The 22,261-nt window shown below is 39.1% G+C and overlaps 1 protein-coding gene across 1 annotated transcript in view; it reads left to right on the top strand.

The window, feature by feature from the left end:
- The window catches only part of man1a1 (mannosidase, alpha, class 1A, member 1), a 160,389-nt gene that overhangs the window by 113,374 nt on the left and 24,754 nt on the right, over window positions 1–22,261 (top strand). The window contains exon 5 of the mRNA XM_030406309.1: window positions 7,046–7,140. Within this exon, the coding sequence (XP_030262169.1) occupies window positions 7,046–7,140 (95 nt within the window). The remainder of the gene's footprint in view (window positions 1–7,045; window positions 7,141–22,261) is intronic.

Genomic DNA, 22,261 nt, shown 5'->3' with positions numbered 1-22,261 from the left:
CTCACAAATCTGCCATTAAAAAATACTGCTATCTTTGGTATTTTAAAGTTTATGTTGCCCTTAGATTTGAGGCTAAAGTTGGTTTTTAAATGGTATGGGTAACTTCATAAATTCATAAATTTTCTGGCAAAATTATTTAGTAATTCTCCCAAAATTGTATTTGTCAGAGAGGAACAGCCACTAAAACTGTATAGCTAGACTTCCTAAGATCACAATGCTACTTGTTAATAATTGACTATTCAGAATCTGAAAAAAAACATGTCTCATTTAAATCAATTCTGAGCTTGACAGGTACTTAAACACATAAAACATGTCTTTCCTTAAATCTGGTTTCCAAAAAATGGGAACCAAGAAGTTGACAGTGCTCTCCGGTGGATAAACTATGTAATAGTGACACTGATTTTGGCTTATCTTTGGCATATCTCTACTTCAAGTTCATGTTTCCTGTTTAAACCAGAAGTCATGTGGAGTGCTGTGCCACCACTGGTCAAACATCATTCCTTGTGTAATTAAGGTTTGGATCACTTATCCAAACATTTTTGCAAACAAGCGCCACACCTTCAAAGCCAATAGATATTGTCACCTCAGTGCACCTCAGAGAAAAACAATAAGGTTGTGTTTTGATCAATCATTTCCTTGTTACTCAGCAGGTAAGCCGACACCACAGTGCGTTTCCTGCTGTCACAGTTTACATATCATGAAAATAGTTCTGTCATCTTGCTATAAACATTGCAGGGCAGACACTCAGATGTATGTTACCTATTAACATTAAGAATCATGCACTTCTCCCACTCTCTGAATATTTTGCAGTAAAAACAGTGACCTCATAAATTGTCAGAAACTGATCACTTATTCATACAGCTGCTAAGTTGTCACACAAACAGAGACACAACATCAGTAAAGTAGTTCACTTTCCTGATTGATACGTGTGCCATAAGTACTCAGGTGTGAAATGTGATAATCAGCATCAGTCTTTTATAAATGATATCAGCCACAGGCCCTGTGTGTGTTCATATGTGTTCCTCACTCATTGTATAATTCAGTTGCTTATTAAAGGTTGTTGGCAGTTTGCTTGATGGCCTTGGACACGAGGTGTGTTTAATTTATTCTTCTGTGCGTCCCTGGGAGTGTTTTTATTCATCCCCTTGGTGTGCTCCTGGCATTATTAAAGACATTAATCACTGGGACCTGACGCCTTGTTTCAACACAGTCCTGGTCCCATAGTGCAGCCCCAAACACACACACACACGCACACACACACACACACACACACACACTCAACAGTGCCACAGCAGTGGTGACTTGAAAATACAGTATATTGTGGGTCCTTTTGAAATACGGAACAAATAAAAGTTTCAGAAGATGAAGATATTAAAACCGACTGAGCATGTGTGAGGGAAAGTATCAGTATATTCACCTTTCATATTTTATTTTAGCATTTCTTTATTAAAGTCAACTAAATAATCCATAACCTCCAATGTATTATTTAACAAGGGTTGGTGTTGACTTTTTCCTTGCAAGATATCTGAAGAGATCACATGAGCTTGCAAATCCATCTTGCCAAGCTTCAAGTTATGTGCTTGCAGCCAGTTGGTAAAGTACTTTGGATTCATGTTATCATTATCTTAAATGTTTTCTCTGCTATAGAAACTGGGTTAATGAAAGTGGTGAAAGAGAACCAAACTAAAGCTGTGGGCTATAAAACTAAAACCATAGGCTTAAAGATGCGGTAGCAGAGTACAGTGATATTTCTCTGTGGGTTCCTTGCTATGAAGAGTCATTGGTCACAATACATATCCTCATTTGATGCCTTGTTGATATAAGATGTTGATTTTAAGAAAATGTATGGCTTCAACTTCCAACTCCTAGTTTTTATTTACAGTAATTGTTTTCAAGCCAAAGTTTTACAAATTCAACTGACCATTGTCTGTTCTGAATTTCACAGGGGGTCTTTAGTTTCATCCTCTGCAGTGAAAGACTTTGATCCTCAGTCAGTTTCACCACGATTGAAGATGCTTGTAATGTTTAGGCAGCTCGACGGGAACGAAAGATATATATATTAAAAAGACCTTTTTGTGCGTGAGTTTCTGCAGTCATATATTTCAAGTTTGACCCTGAAATTCAATTTTGAACAGGACAACAGAATTAATGCCACTCCAAAGCAAAATATTGGAGTGCTGAAGAAGAAAAGCATTGGATGGCCCTTTATATTATTAAACAGACTCTGCAGAATACGTCACTTGTTGCATATTAACACTGTGAAACATCGATTTTGACATTGCTGCTTTTCACCCACGATCGTCTGATTGTTATTCCCTGAGTGTATTCTTTTTCCACATGAATACAACATTTCCTTTGCTGCTCCCCCTCGTCCAACTCGCAGCAACCTTTCCTTACCTCTGACTTTTGATGAGAAAGCTGTCGAGTTACCATGCTGTTTTGACGAGGAGCCTCCTGAGCTTCTTCTTTTCACGATTCTTTTCTCCACCCTGCCCTGGTCTCTCACTCCCAGCTGAGTGGTAGGTCCTCTGGGAGCAGAGCTGCCAGCATACCGACATAGTGTATGCTACTATATCACCTCTGTGTGTACAGATTATAACAAAAGAGAAGACTGCATTCACTAATGGTTCGGAATATTCATATTTAAAACAAGATGGAAGAAAGTGTAGTGGATTGGAGAGTTGCTGGCCTAACTTTAAATTTAGTGTGTTTTTGATGACTTGCTTTGACATTTGATGATAAAACTGAATCAATATTATCCAAACAATATATATTGGAGTTGATTATGGGACTAAACAGAACTTAACATTGTATTTTCCTCATTGTGATCGCAGTCCTTTGTAATTGAATCAAGTAGTACAAGAATGTATACTCTTTTGCTTCTCTCCTTCCTTTGTGAGTAAATGCACAGTGGTTATAATATGAATACTAACTAGGGCAGCGTTCTGCCAACCTGATCAGATTAAGTCAGTTGGCTGTTTCAGATCAGAGCTGTGTTTGATTTGCAAATGCACCAAATCAAGGAAGCAAAACAGTGCTGAGAAGTTTTGCTTGATTTCCTGCATTTATATTCTGGAATCGGAAGACTTTCTTGGGTGTACACATTCCAGTGCTTTATGCCTCCTCAGATTTTTTAAATTGCCGTGTGGTTGTAATTTGATTTCCTTCCTTTAACAAGTAAGATTTTCTCCTGTTTCATACATCTCAATGCTGCAAAAATACTTTGATAAGATTTGTACTTATATGGCTGTTTAGAAGGACAGGCTGTTTCTGTGGCGTGACAGGTTTGACATCTTTTATTCCAAATTCAAAACATTTCAGGTTGTATCTTTGCTATTACTTACAAACTAAGTCAGTGCCAAAGGAGCACTTCCTTTCTACATAAAGGCTTGGGGATAAAAAAGGCCATATACATGTTGACTTGAGTAAAACTAAAAAGGACATGGCGTCATTTTCGCTCTTGTCAGCGGACAGCAGCAGCAGCAGCAGCAGTTCTGGTCAAGCTGCTGAATCCTTGGCAGCAGTGTCAAACAGTCCACCACGTCTCAGGCCAAATCCCATTCCATCTTAACTGCTTGAATAAACCCGCGCCAGGAGCCAAATATGGAAGTACTTCACTTTTACAGCCAACAAAATCAGACACCTAGGAGACATCGTAACCCCTCGGCTTAAAACTGCCAGAAGGCTGTCCAGTCAGATGTGTTTTAACAGAAAATCTCAGTACAGAAAATCTAATTGAGCAACACTTGTAGCAGATAGTTACTCAAGGAAAAACTGTTCCTTCTTTTTATAGCCCATTTCAGAAAAAAAAAACAATAACATGAGTTTCACTAGTTTGAGAAAGATCCACAAAAACATAATTAAGAGTCCTCAGTCAGGTATATATTAATATATATAATATATTTATTATATATATATTAATTCTGATATAGATAATAAGGGTGCTCCAATTAATCAGACAAATTGATTGTTATTGTCAGATTTCTGGGTTTTTTTTAATCTATAAAAATAATAAAATTTATTTCCTCAGCATTTTAAAAGGTTGTTTTTTATTGTGCCACTAGTAACTTAAACTATAGATTACAATAAAGTAAAGAAATGTCCTTTTGATTGGTGGCAGGTGATCGTTATCAGTCGATAAAGCTTCTAGCAGTCAGCCCTAAAGATCCTGGTCATAGCACCCTTACTAAATGGTGCCAAAAATAGCAAAAAAGTGGCACTCATCAAAGAAAAACACAAGTCATACATCATAAGAAATGGACAGTGTTCGTTTAAATAAAAGCATTGTTAAAGCCCATTATGAGTTCTATGGCAGGTTAAAAAAACAACCCCACTTCACTGGTAGGGTTAGTGTTAGGGTTTAAAGACAAAGGCCGAAAGTAATGCCACACATACACCAAAAAATTACCTTTTAAAGGAGTCATCACCCGGAAATCGCAATTTCACTCGTTAAATCATGCATATTGGTGTTGGACCTCTGTTGAAACTTGCCTGAAAAGCTGGAGTTTGAAAGTGGCTTATTTTTATCGCTTTGGCTCTTTTTCCGAACAGGAATAGCGCACAATAGTGCGCGTTCCTAAAGCACGAGATTTTGACTCTGCTCCTGTGGTGACGTTACCACAGGAGGCTACTTGCATAATCATCGGCTCACAGCCGTCCTCAGCCAGACTTTCTGAGTGAGCACGCCGAATCTGCTTATTTCTCTGTCATTTTCACGCCATACATCGTCACCGCCAGCATTAAAACTCAGGTCTTACATGTAAAACACAAGTGTGAAAAGTAAGAAGGAAAAAAAAAAGTATTTACCATTCAGAGACATCCTGCTGTAAACGTGTCTCTTCCACTGTCTCTGCCTCTTCACTCTCCCGTTCGGGTTCCAACTCCGGCACATAAATGCCTGAATTCCGTAAGGTTCGTCATTTAGTGTGTGCGCCATGACAGGGGGCTGTTTATGTTTTGGAGTCTGTGTGCATGCAGGCTCGCCCCCCATTCCGGCTTTGTCCTTCCTGCGGCCAATCAACGCGCGCCTCATTACATATTAATACAATGCACATCCGGACCGGTCAAAATCTCGCGCATAATCTCGCGTGAGAAAGTCGCGGTATGAAAAAGTGTCAGAACAAGCTCTATGTTTGATTTTTTTTATTATTTTTTTTTCTAATAAGTTTTAAGAATTGATCCAAAGCGATCCAAGAGGGACTGGATATGTAAAAAACCAGGTGATGACTCCTTTAAGGACATGATCAACTAGTTTTATAGAGGTCATCCCCCAGTTTTACATCCAGATATATTTGCTCTTTTGCCCTGGTTTTACAGTTGAATAGTCATGAAGTTATTTAAAGCGACACCAGCCCTCTGCACACATCAGTAGAGGCTCAAAGTGGGATAGAGGGTAACATTAGAAAAACTCAAACTGTGTGAGTTGACATCAGTGCACTGACAACACGCTTGTGTTACCAGCTGAGCCTGTGATACCTTATTCTGTAAGGCACAAAAGCAATGAGAAAAACTGAATCCTTAAACGTTAGTCCAGCTTAGAGGGATGACTCACTACTGTTTAGGAGTGAGTGAGTTTGTATTTTCGACTTTAAAATTACATTTCGTAACTCTAGTGAGCAGAGAATCGTCAATGCGGCCAAAGTTAGATCATTTTCTTCGGGAGTTGCTTTAGCCTGTGAGTTTGTGTAGTGGTGCAGGAATACCCTTAATGTATGAAGGGGAAACTGTGCTGGATACTTTGCATGTGCACATCCCAATAATTCTGCACAATTAGTTTCACAACTGTAATTAGTCATGTTTAATCAGATGTAAGCTGATTCTTTCAGACTTGTTTATTTTCATCTGTGAATTGGCCCAAAGTCCATTGTGTCGAAGCATTAAAGCAGTGTTAAATTGTTTTCATCGCGCCTACTTTAAATATTCATTGTGTCTGCCAGAAATACTTCTCCTTCAGCACCAGACTTCACATCTCATTGCATTTTTATTTAGAGTTTTAATCCCCATTGGAATAGATTCACTGGAAGGTATCTTCCAACTACATTCTTACATACTCCAAGTGACCTTCCAGAAAAGCTAAATGAGGTCAAGAATCTGTGTAATCTTCCTCAAACTACAGATGGAAAACATCAATGTGGCTGCAAGCAACAATAAGGCAGCCAGTGAACGATATTGGCAAAAGATTACACGGACAAAAGGAGTCAGACAGGAAGCAGCGAAAGCTGGGAATAAAGGAAGGAAGGAAGGAGAGAAGGGCTTAGCTCCAGGTGCTTGCTATAAATGTCTTATCGGAGCTTTACATATCAATAAGAGTGGTTAGATTTTGAAAATCAGTATTGAATGTTTAATCTGAAACCAAGCAACTTTATAGACAATATTAAGAATTTGTGACCTATATGAACATATCTACCTGAGTCATGTAGAGAGATTTTCATCAGCAGTGGTAGTTGTTTAACAATGAAGACAGCAACTCCCATGATCCCACACTACTCTGTTGTTTTGATTTGGAGACTACTTGTGGCAGAAATCTCATACAGTGTTCCAGATTCCTGAAAATTTAGGCAGAATCATGGCTGCAGTTGATAAAAATGAATCAGTGTATCATTTTACACTTTTCTTTGTCCTTTATGATGTACATGGAATATCTTCATGGGTTTTTGGACTGGACCTTTTGCTGCAGGACATGATATTGAGCCATTAGTATTTTACACGAGAAAGAAATTGTCACATTAATTCCTAAAGAAAATATTCTTTAGTTGTAGCCCAAATCCATAACTTTCCTTACTCTTATTCATTAGGTTAAACTCAGGTTAATGTTGTCGGATATCATTGTGTACATGGTCGAAATAACAGCCGCTCTATACCTGAGAAACAGTTCTGTTCCTGAATGTTGTTGCTGTGTAAAAATAGTCAATGTTTGCTGTCAAAAGTGACAATATTACCTTTGTTGGTTGCAGCATCTTTTTGAAAGGTTGGCCAAGAATATGTGATCCCCTCTCTACAAGGAGAAATGTCGTCTAATGAGGTGCTGTGGTTCTTTCTTTCTCAGGTATTCCGTAGGAAGGCGGTGGAGCTGGGTGAAAAGCTGCTGCCAGCCTTCAAAACGCCCACCGGCATCCCCTGGGCTCTGCTTAACCTCAAGAGGTAGAACACACACACACACACGTGTAGACACTCACTCACTCGTTCTCTCACAGTAGTCCACTCTGGTGGTATTTGAGGCAGCAGGTCTGTTTTTATGGTTTGATACTTTAAAGAGCTCTTTGGTCTGAGGCTTGATGTGAGTCTGCTGAACACAGGCTCTCTCTGTTCCGCTCTCCCACACTGAGCAGAGATGTTTTAGTTTTACATGACAGAGCAGACTTGTCAGACAGAAGCTGTTTGGTTTTTCATCCAGGACTACATGCCAGCGGCTGGCTCTGAAACTAAACTACAACTCAAAAGACAAACCAAAAGTTTGTGAGTACTCTGACAAGGTTGTAGGCCACAGTCAGCCTTTACCAACGCACTGTGACACGCTGTCAAGGGGCTGCCTCTGGGTTTGACTGCTGCCCTCGCACATGCAGAAATACATGTCAGTTAATAATGGAGATATGAATCCAGTTTGCTCTTTTGTTACAGAACAATCACCGCTGATGTGTTGGGTAGGATTCGGCAAGATTTCATGTTGAACTTCTCTTCTAGTGGTTGTATTTACACAAGAGGGATTGGGATTTTTATCTAGAGTACTAAAATGTAAAGCAGATTAACATACATCAGCTTAGCTTTAGTGAAGTTGCTTTATGTTATAAAACCATGATGTTGAAAAAGGTGCCTTTTTAAGGACAAAGGAAAATAAGGAAAAAGACATGGCTACTGTACTACAGTTGTCCAGAGTTAGTGATCATATCTTGCTTTTTGTGTTTTTGCCTTGTCTTGTGTAACATTTTTGTACATGTAAAAGGGCTGTAAAGTGAAAAAGCCCAAGGTCCACTGCCTGAAATGCCTGGTCTGGAGTTCAGCCTTTACCTCTTTAATTTGTTTCTTTTTTGTCATGTTACATCATTTGTTACAGTTTTAATCCTCATAATTTGAGAAGCTGCTCCCCGAAAATGTTTTAACGCTCAGACGTGGGCCTGAATTGAGTAGTTGTGCAACCAAAAAGTGCTGCAAACTAATGATTTTTTATCATTTCTTTTAGATATGTTTTTTTTTTTTTTTTTTTTTTTTTTACATATAAATATCAGTCAGTAATTTTGTCTGTTAATCGTCAAATAAAAGATTTAAAAGAGTACCAGGATCTCTCAGTTTGGGGAGTATCCAAGGTCCTTCCACAGTCAATGCTGTGAGATTTTAACCATGATGAAAAACATGTACAAAAACAACACAAAAATGACTTTACTCACATTACAGTTCAGCTATCACCTGTTTTGATATCAGTGTCTGTCTCGAAGAACGCTTAAAGCATGAAGAACATTTGTAGGTCTGTTCCTCCGTGATGAAGGGGAACTTTTTATTTCTCCTCCATTTTCTTTCTATCTGTCTCTCCCCAGAGAGGGACTCGACACTGCTGTTTGTCAGCCGTTAATTAAAAGGCAGGTTGTCCTGACGATAAACGTGCTGTGACAAATTAATTTTCTTTCTGTCTGTATGGGTGAATGGACTCTGCCCCCCGTATCCTCCTCTATGGAGTTAGAAACACCCCAGGGAGAGAGAGAGAGTGTGTGTGTGTGTGTGTGTGTGTGTGTGTGTGTGTGTGTGTGTGTGTGTGTGTGTGTGTGTGTGTGTGTGTGTGTGTGTGTGTGTGTGTGTGTACATTAATGTGTGTGTGCGTGTGCGTGTACATTAATGTGTGTGCGCATGCATGATCCCCTAGAGGCCTGAGCAGATTGCCAGTGATGATGACTTTACCTGCATGACTGAGCTATGATAGCTTGGAAGCACACACACACTTACTGCCAACATCCCTGCACACACTCATATTACCATGCACACGTTGCACAATGACACATACACACAGCTCCACAGTATCCGATGTGCCCCTGAGTAGAAAACTCAAACTCCTGTGTTTTGTTGAAAGTTTTCTCCTCTGATGTGACGTGTCCTCATGTGACAGAAGAGCTACCAAGGAAGAGTTAGGTAGGCTTTCTAGGAGAACCAGTAATTTGTGTAAATGCATGTTTTTCGATTTCATGATCCGATTTCTGGAAATGACTTTGGAGGAGCAATATTTAGCCACGCTGCACTTTCATCCAAATTGGCAGTTACACATGCATCAGTGCACGTCTATGGTGTTCACAGTACAGTGGACTGGAACAATCGCTTACAAGCTTCATGAAAGAGAGCAGTCATACAGCAAAATGGGAATTAGGGAAGTCAAACATGATCAAGGTTGGTAATCGGACTGTACTGTTTTTAGTGTCCAAGGTGGTACTGTCACTTCTCCAGAATCAGCTGATACTCGTTAGTCCAGCAAAAGTGAATACAAGGAAGTAGACAAAATGTTCATACTTTTCAATTTTTTAACTTAAAATATTAAAAATATTTTGGCAGGCTGTCTTGCTCAAGCCAAATGCTAAAAATCTTTTCTTACCAGTTAGCACTGTTGCCTCACAGCAAGAAGGTCATGGGTTCAATTCCCAGCTGAGGCAGGAACTTTCTGTGTAGAGTTGTCATGTTCTCGCAATGCTTGTGTGGGTTTATCCAGGTCATCCCATTTCCCCACCAATCAAAACATGTATACTGGGTTTATTCTCCAGTCAGTACCCTTGACCAAAGAAACTGACAGGGCATTGTGCGTTGGCTACCTAGTGCTCCTCAGAAAGTGGCTACCTTGCAATTTGAGATGATACCTTGATAATCATTTTAAAAATCAATTCATAGCCCTTTGAATTGGTAAAACAAATACTGAGGTGCCTAGAGATTGCCTCCCATAATCATTCTACATTTATCACAGACATATTTTCCATTCGTATCACTTCTTTAGTTAATTTGAAAATGAAGCTGCCTTCTTGTCTGTATTTCACTTATTTTTTTGCTTTAAGTTGTTGTTACATTTTCTATCACATCCCTGCTTTGGCTGTAGCTTACAGTTCCCAAGTAACGGTGTAAGGGCTCTACATCACAAACCTCCTTTAATCAAAATGAATAAAAACAGAAAGATTTTACGACTTTGTAAACAGTTACTCAGGATGGCACAGATAATGAACGCAGTTCAGGAACAAAAGCTTGAACATATGTGAATTTTAGGTTGAATATCTGTAGGATTGTAAGGTGTATGTAAAATTTCCCAGTATTTAAATATGCTTTATTTGCTTGGGTACAGGTTCTACATAGATAGAGGTGAATGAGTAGTTGAGCAGAAACACCAGTGAAGTACTTTTGAAGCAGTGTACTTAAGAGCTGTTAGACTGCCTACATAACCTTGACCCAGATTGAAGCAGGATAAATCTGTAAAAAAAAAAAAAAAAAACACTCACACACACTCACTCACACACACACACTTGCAAATGAGGCCCAATTATCATCTCTCCTTCATCCCCATTTCTCCCCCCTTTTCCTCACTCTCTTTCCTCTCTTTCATTTAAAAAAAAAACTTTCATTCCATGTACCACTCTCCTGTACTCCCTCTCCGTCCTTCCTCAGTCCATCCATCTTGCCTTGAGTGACCCAGAATCTTCTTCTGTTTCGGGACACCGTGTTGTTGGTCCACTCTTCACTCCATGGCCTTGTTCTCTTTCCCTCTTTGCAGTTATCTTTTTTATCACTCTACCCTGCAGCTACCTGAAAAGCCCAAAAGGGGCCACAAGAATTAAGGCCACAGTTTCCAAGGTGATGCTGCTTCTACATCAAATAAACCTTGTTTGATCAATTACTCTGTGTTAAAGTTTGCGTCTGTCTGGGAAATTAATATTAGTCCCAAGGTAAACTAAAGATAATTTTTTATCAAAGTGTCCACATGATTTTAGTTTATTATTGAAGATGAACATTTTGCATTGGACAGATACTAAATCTACTTGTAAATGAGTACAAACTGCTTCAAGGAGTTTCAATGTACGTGGCTGTTGACTCTTGAAGTAATTTAACAAGTTTTCGTCATAAATTGAAAGTATGGTTTTGCTGCCCTCTCTGGTTCAGAGTTTCCACACGAACTATATAAAATATGGATGGAGCTTCTTGGTCTGAAAAGTAAAGCAGATGTGTAGGTGCCTTCAAACTGCATTCTTTCTAATGGTCTTCACTGGTTGCACAAAGAAGTCTGAGTCTGTGTAAGCTTTTGAGAAAATGAGTTTGCTTCTTACACGTTTTATTATCTCAGGAAACAGTTTCTTAATGCTTTTATGGTCTCAGTAGCCATTTTTATACTGGGCAGCAACCTTCCAATTTGGCTGTCCTTTTTTGCGGCTAGGTCCACAAATTTAAACAGACCGCGGAAAATTGGGCCTTCTGTTTTGACAAAAAACAAAATGGTGATGACTATAATTTTAAAAGTCAGGATTTCCAAATGGTAGTCCCCAAAACCTCTAGCGGTAGCTCATATTACAGACTCTGTGGCTGCAGCAGGACGTTTACCGTGTACTACCGTGTAGCTAATACTAGCTCCTGCTAACTGTAAAGGTAACTTACAGTTCTTCTGCAACTGTAGATACTATCAAGATGTGGCAACACTTACCTGTGGCTTGGGCGCAGTTGCTGGGTCCAGTCTGGTTGGGACTAATCCTTTTACGAGGGTCAGTGTTGAGGCAAAGCCAGCTTTGTACTGACCCTCGTTACTGAAGCAGTCCGATGTGAAGTGGTTAGCACACACAAACAAACTTACATGAACCGTAGCCGGCACGTTGTCGTTAAAAATGAAATGCAACCACTGTCTCTTCTGTTGTTCTGTAGCTTGGACAGAATATAGGCACTTATGTTGATTTATACGACCAACAACAGAGCAATTAGCGTGTCTAGCTCTGAGCGTCAACATTGCGAAACACTGCTATCTTGCCGCAGGACACACCAAACTTCACCTCGGGGATGAACGTTTACCTCTCGGATGTCTCCGGGGAGAGGGGGGAGTGTTTTTGCACAGAGGAGGCCGGCCTATGAAAATCTCTTCTGTCGTTACGTAACGACAGCAGCTGAATCTGAACAGACTGTAGGAGCTCCATTTTACCAGTGGGTGGGCTGCAGAGACCATGCAGGACTCGTTTGCTTTCCTCATTCTAGGAGTTGGCAGGCTCAGGGAGGACCAGTTTATATATGTAGAGACCAGAGAAAACGTGTTTTTCATAATATGGGACCTTTGATATGTTGGGATCAAGAGATGTTGAACAGAATACTGAAGTGGAAATCTGTATTCAGAGAAATTCATGCACCAATAAGCCATTCCATGAAAGACTGGTAACAAACTAAGATAAAGCAACATGTATGTTTGCGGAAGCCCTCTGAATTAGTCATGAAAGAAGTTCAAAAGAAATGTTCATAGAATTATTCATCAGGATGATCAGTGGGAAAGCTCGTTTTGATGTGAAGTTGATCTATCTTTAGGAGACACTGGAAACAGCCTGAACTTGGCCACTTATGAGGTCTGATAAATCAGGGGTACAGTACCTCAGACAGGATCAGAGGCTGGCCCTGGATCCTCCCCCTCACTCTCTGTGTACAAACCCATTGATTACCACTAACTGAGTGGAAAATGCTGCTAAGATCTGATTGATTAATCTAATTGATCTGCCACAAACTCTGGTGGCACCACAGCTAGGTGGAAAGAGGCCATTTGTCCATGAATCTTGCTTTGAAGGAATTACAAAAAGCTGCATATCTGCGATATTAGAGATGTCTCTGCTGGTGAAATATTCGATTAAATTAACCATATTAGATAAAACATTCCTGATTTAATTCTTGTATGTTTGATTTAATTCTTGGGTTTTCTCATCTCTCTCATTGATCAAACATACAACAGTTGGTGAAGAAATGTTTAATTGTTCAATTAGTTAAAAGATTCGGCAGTTTGGCTTAAAGCTTTTGGATTGGACAAAGTTCTGAGCGTTCTGAACAAAAGTGGGCATTAACAGAGAATAAACAGCCAATGTTAGTTAATTAAAAGCTGCGTAGATTTGTCTTACTTTGGAAAAGCCTCAGAAATGTTTTTACAGCAATCTCAGTTGTCTTTGTATAACTGAATAATGATGAATAATGCTATTTTCAAGGCAGACAGGGAAAAGGTTTTGGCAAAGTCAGGCAGTAATTACATAACACATATGTCACTTGATTAAAGATCCAGGATTTAGTGGTAGACACTGTTGTAAAAAGTATCCAAAAGTCCAACTTGAGTTAAAGTAAATATGTTTTTTTAAATAATACTTTGGTAAAAGTGAGTCACCCATATAATAAGTAGTTGAGTAAAAGTGTTGAGTATCCGATATTGAATGTGCTAAGATATCAAAAGTATATGTAAAAGTAAATTATACATAGGATTAATGTACTGTCTGTATGATCTGTAAACTATGGATCAAAAGATTATCAGCCTTTTGATTAACAGATCGGACATTCAGCTTTTTCTCATCATCAGAATGAGTCTTCTTGTTAATGTGATTGCTGTTGAAATAAATTAATTTAAAAATGCCCTTCTTTGGCTCTGATGCAGTCTGCAAACAGCAAAATAACCAGTAACACAGAATATCAAATGAATGTAGTGGTGTAAAAATCACATTAGTTGCCTCCACAATGTAGTGGAGTGGAAGTGTAAAGTAGCATGAAATGGAAAAGAAGTACTAAAAATTGTATTTAAAGTAAAGGAAAGTTACAGTCCATCACTGGTGGCATCGAGCGGTGAGGTTGCAGATAGCAACAAACTGACCCCTTGTCTTACCCTCAACCACAGTGGCCATGAAAAATGCAAAAAGCCTTCTCTAAAAAGAGATGTAGCGAATTCTAGGTTACGAAAACACAATTCTTAAATTCAGATGATTGTACATGAATTACAACACTGCTATAAATATTATGCTCCATTTCTGCCCCCTAAATATTATACTTTGCACATAAAATCAATTGATGAAAACATCACATTGTTTTACAGCGAAGCAATAATGGAACATTCTTCCGTCAGACATTTGTAGAGTTTGCCTATATCTAGCCATACTGCATGTGCATGTGTGGCTTCTTACAATGTTAAGTTGCATAGCAGCACATTACATCTTACTGCTTCCCCTGCTTTCTTCCTCTCTTACTTTTGCACACAAACACACACAGACACTAGTTTCCCAGTCGTTATCTGCTGCAGCCAGTATGTCCCATAGCTCTTCTATTAACATTCAGACTGATAAAGCCCTCGCAAATCACTCCCACTGCACTGCATACTGACTGGCCTTAATGGGATGAGGCTGTGTGTGTGTGTGTCTGTGTCTGTGTGTGTCTGTGTGCCTGGATCTGTACTCCACCTTGAAATTAGCTGTTCATTCCTCTCTACATGCATCATGGTGATGACTGTATCCCACACACACACATTGAAACACACACACATTCACAAAACATTATTCTTTCCTGCTAATTGACGCAATAAAGGGTTTGAAAGAATTGGAAATCGGCAAATCTCAAATGCCATGCTAGCAGAAAACCTGCTGAAAATAAATTGCAAAGTTTTGAAATCCCAAGTGGTCGAATTCAGTCAGGTGTTTATTTGATAGGTTTGGTGCTTTTTAATGAGTTGATGTGAAAGTTTGAACCTCTTCCAAATGTATGTTATTTGTCTTCAAGTGTACTAACTCAAAGAATGTAACTGCTTTCAAGACGAATGCTGCTAAAGGCAATATTATCATCTTCATGACGCTGCAAAGTTAAAGCTTACTCTTTTGCCCCTGCTCTCTTTTCTTATCTCATAGAAGAAAATGTTCCCAAAAAGGTCAGTTTGGGACAATTTGCTCCTTCAGCTACAGGCTCTGAGACTGAGGCAATCAATCCTGAGCTCTTGGGGTCTTAGAGTTTGATTAATGGGTCTAGATGGAGAATGGCTCTATTAGTACAGCTGAGTTCTCACACTGGGTGACCCTGTGAAGTGCCACTCTGTCATCAAGGTTTTTTTCCCTACATGTGATAAGAAAATGTACTTGTTAAATCCGGTGAAGTACAGACTTATGACAGTTTATTAGCATTTAAGGCCTCTAGATTGTAATTTTCATTTCCAGGTACTTTAAAATGCAGCAGTAGACTCAGGCCTGAAGTGCCTAACGTGATAGACAGGAACTGTAAAAGTACAATTGCGTGTCATCAGTGTAGCAGCAGGAGACGACGTGGTAAAATGAATCAAAATCAAGAGATCTAGTGAAGTTCTACTCAGACTTTGATGGCATCTTTCTTTCCTGATGGGAGTGTGACATCAAGGATACCAGTGCAACAAGTGAACAATTATTTGACTGCAAAGATTTTACGTTACTGTCGCATTTTCTAACCCTATCGCCAAATTAATGCATGGAAGGTATTTCATGGACTGGAGAATTACTTAATGAATGTTAGTCTCTACATCGTAGTCCAATGGTGATAGGGTTATACATGTTCTTACTCCAGACTGGTCTTCTAAGTCAGATTAAGTCATGTTAGGCTAACTTGAGTGTAGCTGCTAAGCCTGAACTTAAAGCTATTTAGATGCTACATAGACAGGCTAATAGTTGACGCTCTCGCCGTAGTGTGGCTTACCTTAGTGTCGAGTGAAAATAAGAGTCCAACTTCTTCCTGACTTTTGATGGAATATTAATTGCTAATTGTGTTCAATGAGTTACCTGCAAGAATCCAAAATCGGTGTCCATAAATCTCCAAAAGAGCAAACTTTTGCATTGCTGTGTCATGCCATGCCATTTGATCAAAGATCTATACAGTATGTGCTCCTCCATCAAACAACATCTGTCCAATTAGTGAAGGTTCCTGCCTATATTCCCTTTCAGCCCAAGGTTGCTGTCTACAAGAAACATTTTTGTGTTAGACACTTAACGCAAGAAGTGGCTCATTTAGGGATTGGAATTAGAACATGATGAGTTAAAGAGGCCAGTCATTGATAAAGGTGGACCAGGTCCAAGACCTATCAGTTTATAAGGTGTGTGGCAGAGCCCAACCGAGACTCAATTTTGGGGGCTGATACCTGACATCAATTCACTGAAAATGTAAACCTCACCATAAATTCACTAATTAAAAAGTACCCCAAGTATCTTTTCTGCACTATCTCTTTTTAAGATTTTTTTTTTTGGCACATTTCTGACAATACACCTGTGATGAATACAGCCTCGTCTCAGCACCACATGTCAGTAACTTTGTTCATATGCATTAAACAGCGCTGGGCGACCAGCAACCGAGTGTCTTGGATTCGCCTAAATGAGCTGGTTCAATAAGAATGTGATAAACGTGACATGAGATGTAATGTCAGTGCACTGAGCAACAACATGCTTCTTTTCATTTCCTCTCCTCAGATATTATAAACAACAACAATTCTTGCCCTGTGGCAACTCTGAGGTGACACACTACTTAATTGTGCTTTCTGGTGGGGAGCCTTTTTATTCCCGATGTTACAATGGTTAGTCATTTGTAGCCATCGGTCCAACCCTAATGCCAACAGATATATCAGTTGGGCTATAGTGTGATGGGCCCAATGCTGACTGTAACCATTTCTACCCAATGGACAAAGGGAGGAGAAACCATTATATGTGTTCTTACAAAGGTCACAGTCATGAGCACATACGTACATACAGCAGACACACAATCACAGTATTGGTGGTGACACTGTCTCACTGCCTTTAAGCTCTTTTCAACAACAGAGAGGGATTTCTTTAAAGCAAACACACACACACAGATCCACACACTTCTCAGTGCTGCTCTCCCCAGCGGTTACCTAAGGCAGTGGAAGGCAGCCATGATTTAAGGCCTCTAATTAAGTTGCTAACTGTGAATCTATCGCAATTCACATTTTCTCTTCGCCCGGAGGAAAAGACGTACAATAGATTTTAAGACAGAGAGGAAGAGATATTGAAGGAAGAAAGGCAGAAGGAAAACAGAGGTCATGCTACAGATGAGGAGAGGAGGAAAGGGGTTGGCAGAGGGAACAAAAACCTGGGCCAAAATATAGGCTTCATCCAACCAGAGAGAACAAATGAATTGGAGGAGTGCTTTCTAACATAATACTAGAGAAGCGTGAGAGGGCACTTCCTGGTGTGACATGGTAATTTATGGAGATGGAATGCCTTTTCTGTTTTTCCAGGTTACTGCTTGGCACCACAGAATTAGAATCTCTGTTGTTGGCGCTGCAGAATGGACGGGAGGGTATAAAACTTGCAGGCTACGATTTGTCATTTCACAGCTGGCCAGGAAATGGTTATGGGTATGAGAGGTTGAAAATGGAGATTGGACAACCAAAAAAAAGGACAAACAAGATAGACAGTGGCATCGAGTAGAATAACCTAGTTTTTATGAGATCGAGGCTTTGGATACATATTTGTCACATGTACCCTTTGAACCCCTGGTTTATTGTTTCTTGGCTGAACAGTAGGGAAGCATAATGTGGAGAAAATAGGTGATTTCTGTTAGAGATCAAGTGATAATTAATTTTTAAAAGCGGACAGCAGCTGTGAGAAAAATACCCAAATGTCCTCTTAAATTAGCAAAATGACCTAGAATATTTGAAAGAAAGTTGATACTAAACAGAAACAATCAATCATTGATCTCTTCATGATAGTAGTTATGAAACAGGATAAAACATGGGCTGAGGAAATTAATTAAAATCCACAGGCATGGACTCCTATTAGCCAAACAAATGGCATCATATTAGTCCTATCAGAGGTGGATGAACACTTGATTTATAATGAATGTTCAAAATCAGCTTTGGTACACTGGTCTAAAGCTTAGCATAATCTCTTAAAAGTCCTCTAGTTCTGGGTCACCGTGACATTTAATTAACATTTCCAATCTCCTTTTCAAAGAGAACTGATGTTTTTCAACATTTCTGCTGTTTGGTGTAAACCAAGGCTCATTGGTGCATGATGACTGAGAGTGAGACTTTTTATTTAGCCTGTTTTTAATATCAATCATCTTACCCCTGACTGTTGTGGAAATTAAACCAACTCAGATTATAAAACAACAGTACACAGGAGAAATCCATTATGACCCTAGTAGATATTATTGCTTTTCATTGCTACAGAATGTCTGTTCAGATGAAAGCTAGTTGAGGCATCAGTATAAATATATGCAGTGAGGAGTCAGTAAAACTCACACAAAACCATCTTCTCGAAGATGTTGCTGTTAGAGCTTTTAAGGCAGTTGCTTGGCAAAGTTTTCCATTTTGCTGTCTGTGGGTTTGAACCCAAAATACTAATACACACAAAATACACCACAAACCAAGATGGCGGATGGACGTGGGCGGCGAGGACAAGACAAAGACGAAGATAAGGAAACAAACGTGTTGTTGAAGGAGATGAAATTGTTAAGTACGAAGATGGATAATATTGAAAAACAGTTCAGTAGCAAGGTTGACAGCGTGTATGGTTCCCTTGAAAAAATGATGAAAGCTGAACTGAAGAAGTCCGTTAAGGAGATACGAGAAAATATCGACCTGGAAATAGGTATCCTAAAGTCGCGACTGGATTCACTTGAAGAAAAAATACAGACAACTAGCTCCAAGCCCTCTGATAAATTTGACCCTGATGTGTCGATTGTGATACTGGGTCTGGCCTACGATGAAGGGGAGGATTTGAATGGAAAAGTAAGAGAGCTACTGGAGAGTGGTTTGGAGTGTGAACCTGCGCCAGAAATTGCTGCGGTGCTGAGAATGCGAGCGAGAGGACCCGGTCCAGGTGTGGTGAAAGTTGCCTTCGCTAATGTGGAGGAGAAGGTGGCGGTGCTCAGGTGTAAACAGAGGCTGAAGAGCAATACCCAGTTCAAAAGAGTTTATCTGAGATCCGCTAAGTCTCACACGGATTGGATTCTCGAGTTCAACTTTAAAACGCTTCTCCAGGAGATACCAGCTGGAAAAGGTTTTTACATCGCGGGGAACGGCCGCCTGATGAAACGGACCTATGCCGAGGCTGCAGCGGCCGCTGCCGTCCGAGCAGGTTCCCCGGCAGCAGGTGGGAGAGGCTGAAGAGGAGCTGCCCAGTCTGTAAACACAGGTGACCCCCCTTGTTTGTACCTGGTTCACTGGAATATTAATGGCTGGACTAATTTGAACTGTGCACTCAGGATTTCATTACTGCAGTCTCTAAACCCTGATATTATTTAATTGAATGAAACACATTTACGACGGGATGACAAGATTGACTTTGAAGGTTACTCCTGGTTTGGTCACAACAGGATGCTGCATAAAAGAGCTAAAAAAGCATCAGGAGGAGTTGGCCTTTTAGTTAAGAACTATTTGCTGGATTATTTTAGAATACAAGTAGTGGACAAGTCTATGGACGATATAATTGGAGTACGTTTGGAGCATCGGGAGCTGCAGTATAGTCTAGTTATCTTTTCCTGCTATCTACCACCAGAGGGATCTACAAGAGGACGGGACTCAGTTACTTGTTTTACTCATCTGCTGGCCCAGGTTTATTCCTTGGAAGCTGATGCCATTTATTTATGTGGAGACTTTAACAGTCGTATTTCAAATAAAGATGACTGTATTGGGGATATTGATAATGTCCCACCTCGAGTGGCCATAGACCTAAGCATGAACAGTCACGGGGAATCACTCCTTGAATTTCTCAGGGATTGTAAATGCTGTGTCCTAAATGGCAGAATAAATCCTGATACTGACAATTTTACATCTATATCATCAAGAGGTAGAGCAGTGGTGGACTATATAATAACTCCTCACGATTGTTTGGAGACTTGTATTGATTTAAAAGTGATAACTCCATCTGAGATTTTGAGCAACAACCCTGTTTGTATTGACCTTATCGGAGAAAAAAGTAGGTTACCGGACCATTCTCTGTTAATGTTTAAGTTTAAAATTAATGCTGCTATTGAGTTTTGTCCTTCTGAAAATGATTCTGGGATTAATCTATTTAAAAGACGACCTAGAATATTTCCAGACAACTTTCTTTCATCTAATATGTGTCGTATGGCTCTGCTGGAACTTATGGGTAACCTAGAAGGTCGGGTGATAACGCAAAGTAATATTGATAACTGGTATGGATTATTTTGTGATATAATGGATAGGGAAATGAATACGAATTTATCAAGAAAATCTTTATCTGGCCAGGGAGGAATACCTTTCAAAGTGGATAGGAATAAACCATATTGGAATGCAGAACTTAAAAAACTTCTGAATGAAAAGAGACAGGCTGAGAGGAAATTTTTGAAATGTAAAGATCCAGCTATTAGAAAGCAATTTAAAGATCACTACAAACAGACTCAGTCTAACTTTGATAAGAGAGTCAGATTTTATAAAAGACAGTTTAGAAGAGGACAAGCATTACAGCTAGACCGATTGCAAAGTAACAATCCACAACAATTTTGGAAAGAAATTAATGAATTAGGTCCTAAGAAACTAAAGAAAATCCCAATGGAGATCTTATTAGATAATGGTGACACTGAAAATAAAAAAGAGTTTGTGCTTGAGAAATGGAAAACAGATTTTGCAAATACATTTTCTGGACATCTTATTCCACCTGGTTTTGATGACCTGTTCTTAAGTAATGTTTGTGATTCAAATTGTATGATGGAGTTGGCTATGGATATGCCAGGCTATAGTGTAAATACATTTTTGAATCGGGATATTACTATAGAAGAAGTTAAAAAAGCTTTGGACAAAGTAAAATTGAAGAAAACACCTGGCATAGAAGGCATCCCAAATGAAGCCCTAAAATCTCCATATCTTCTTGAAGTCCTCTTTTGCTTGTTTCAGACATGTTTTGAGTATGGTATAATTCCATCACCATGGTATAAATCTATCATAAAACCTATTCCAAAGTCAGTAAAGAATGATCCCAGAATACCTCTTAATTACAGAGGCATCAGTCTCCTAAGTACTGTTTATAAGGTATATTCTAATATACTAAATTATAGGCTTACTCGATATTTGGAAATGAAACCGTGTCTTGTTGATGAGCAGAATGGGTTTAGAAAATATCGTGCCTGTATTGACCATATTCATTCAGTGTCAACTATTATTAGAGCTAGAATCGCCACAGGTAAACCCACTTTCTCATGTTTTGTTGATTTCCAAAAGGCATTTGATTGGATTAATAGAGATTTACTTGCCTTTAAACTGATGGAAGTAGGGGTGGATGGTAGATTCTACAAAGCTATTCAGAGTCTGTATGGTAGCCCAGTTGCTTGTGTTAAGATCAATGATATGTATACTGATTGGTTTGAAACCCCTTTTGGCGTGAAACAAGGTGATATTCTTTCTCCAACACTTTTTGCATTGTTTGCGAATGATTTAGCTCTACAGATTAAGAAAAATAATCTGGGTGTATGTTTGGATGACACTTATTTAGGTATTCTATTATACGCGGATGATATTATTTTACTGGCAGAATCTGAGTCTGATTTACAAAATATGCTAAATTTGGTTAGCTCCTGGTGTCATAAATGGAGATTAGTGATAAATAAGAGCAAAACACAGATAATGCATTTTAGAAATAAAGGTATGGAAAGAAGTAAACAAACATTCTATTTTGATTCAGTTCCCTTGGAATATGTTAGCTCATATAAATATTTAGGTTTCCTTCTGGATGATTTTATGACGTTTGAAACTGGTTCTAGGTGCCTTGCTGATTCAGCTGGGAGAGCATTGGGATCAGTTATTAATAAAATGAAAGTTTGTAATGATTTGGGTTACTTTACATATACTCAACTGTATAATGCATGCGTCTCTCCCATACTGAATTATGCTGCAGGTGTATGGGGATTTAAAGAGTCCAAAGTTATAGATACTATACAGAATAGAGCTATAAGATATTTTTTGGGTGTCCATAAATTTGCGCCAGTCCCAGCAATAGAAGGAGATATGGGCTGGATTCCAGGATGTGTACAGCGACAATGTGAAATGATTCGATTGTGGAATCGTCTAAACAAAATGGCAGAGGATAGAATAAATAAAAAAGTATTTATATGGAGTAAATTACATAGCTCCCCCTGGTCAAAAGAAATGTATTCTATTTTTGAGGAGGTGGATATGGTCTATATTTATAGGAATAACTTGTGCTGTAGTGTTAACTTCATCAAGGATAAGCTTCTATTGAAATTTGAAGAGAAATGGTTTGAAAATGTCCTATTAAAACCAAAATTAAGGACATATATGCAGATTAAATCTAATTTTGGACCTGAATTATATGTT

This window comes from Sparus aurata, chromosome 22, assembly GCF_900880675.1.
Source record: "Sparus aurata chromosome 22, fSpaAur1.1, whole genome shotgun sequence".
Lineage (NCBI taxonomy): Eukaryota > Metazoa > Chordata > Actinopteri > Spariformes > Sparidae > Sparus > Sparus aurata.
The sequence above is the reverse complement of the archived record's forward strand: the minus strand, read 5'-3'. Positions and strand labels throughout refer to the sequence as shown.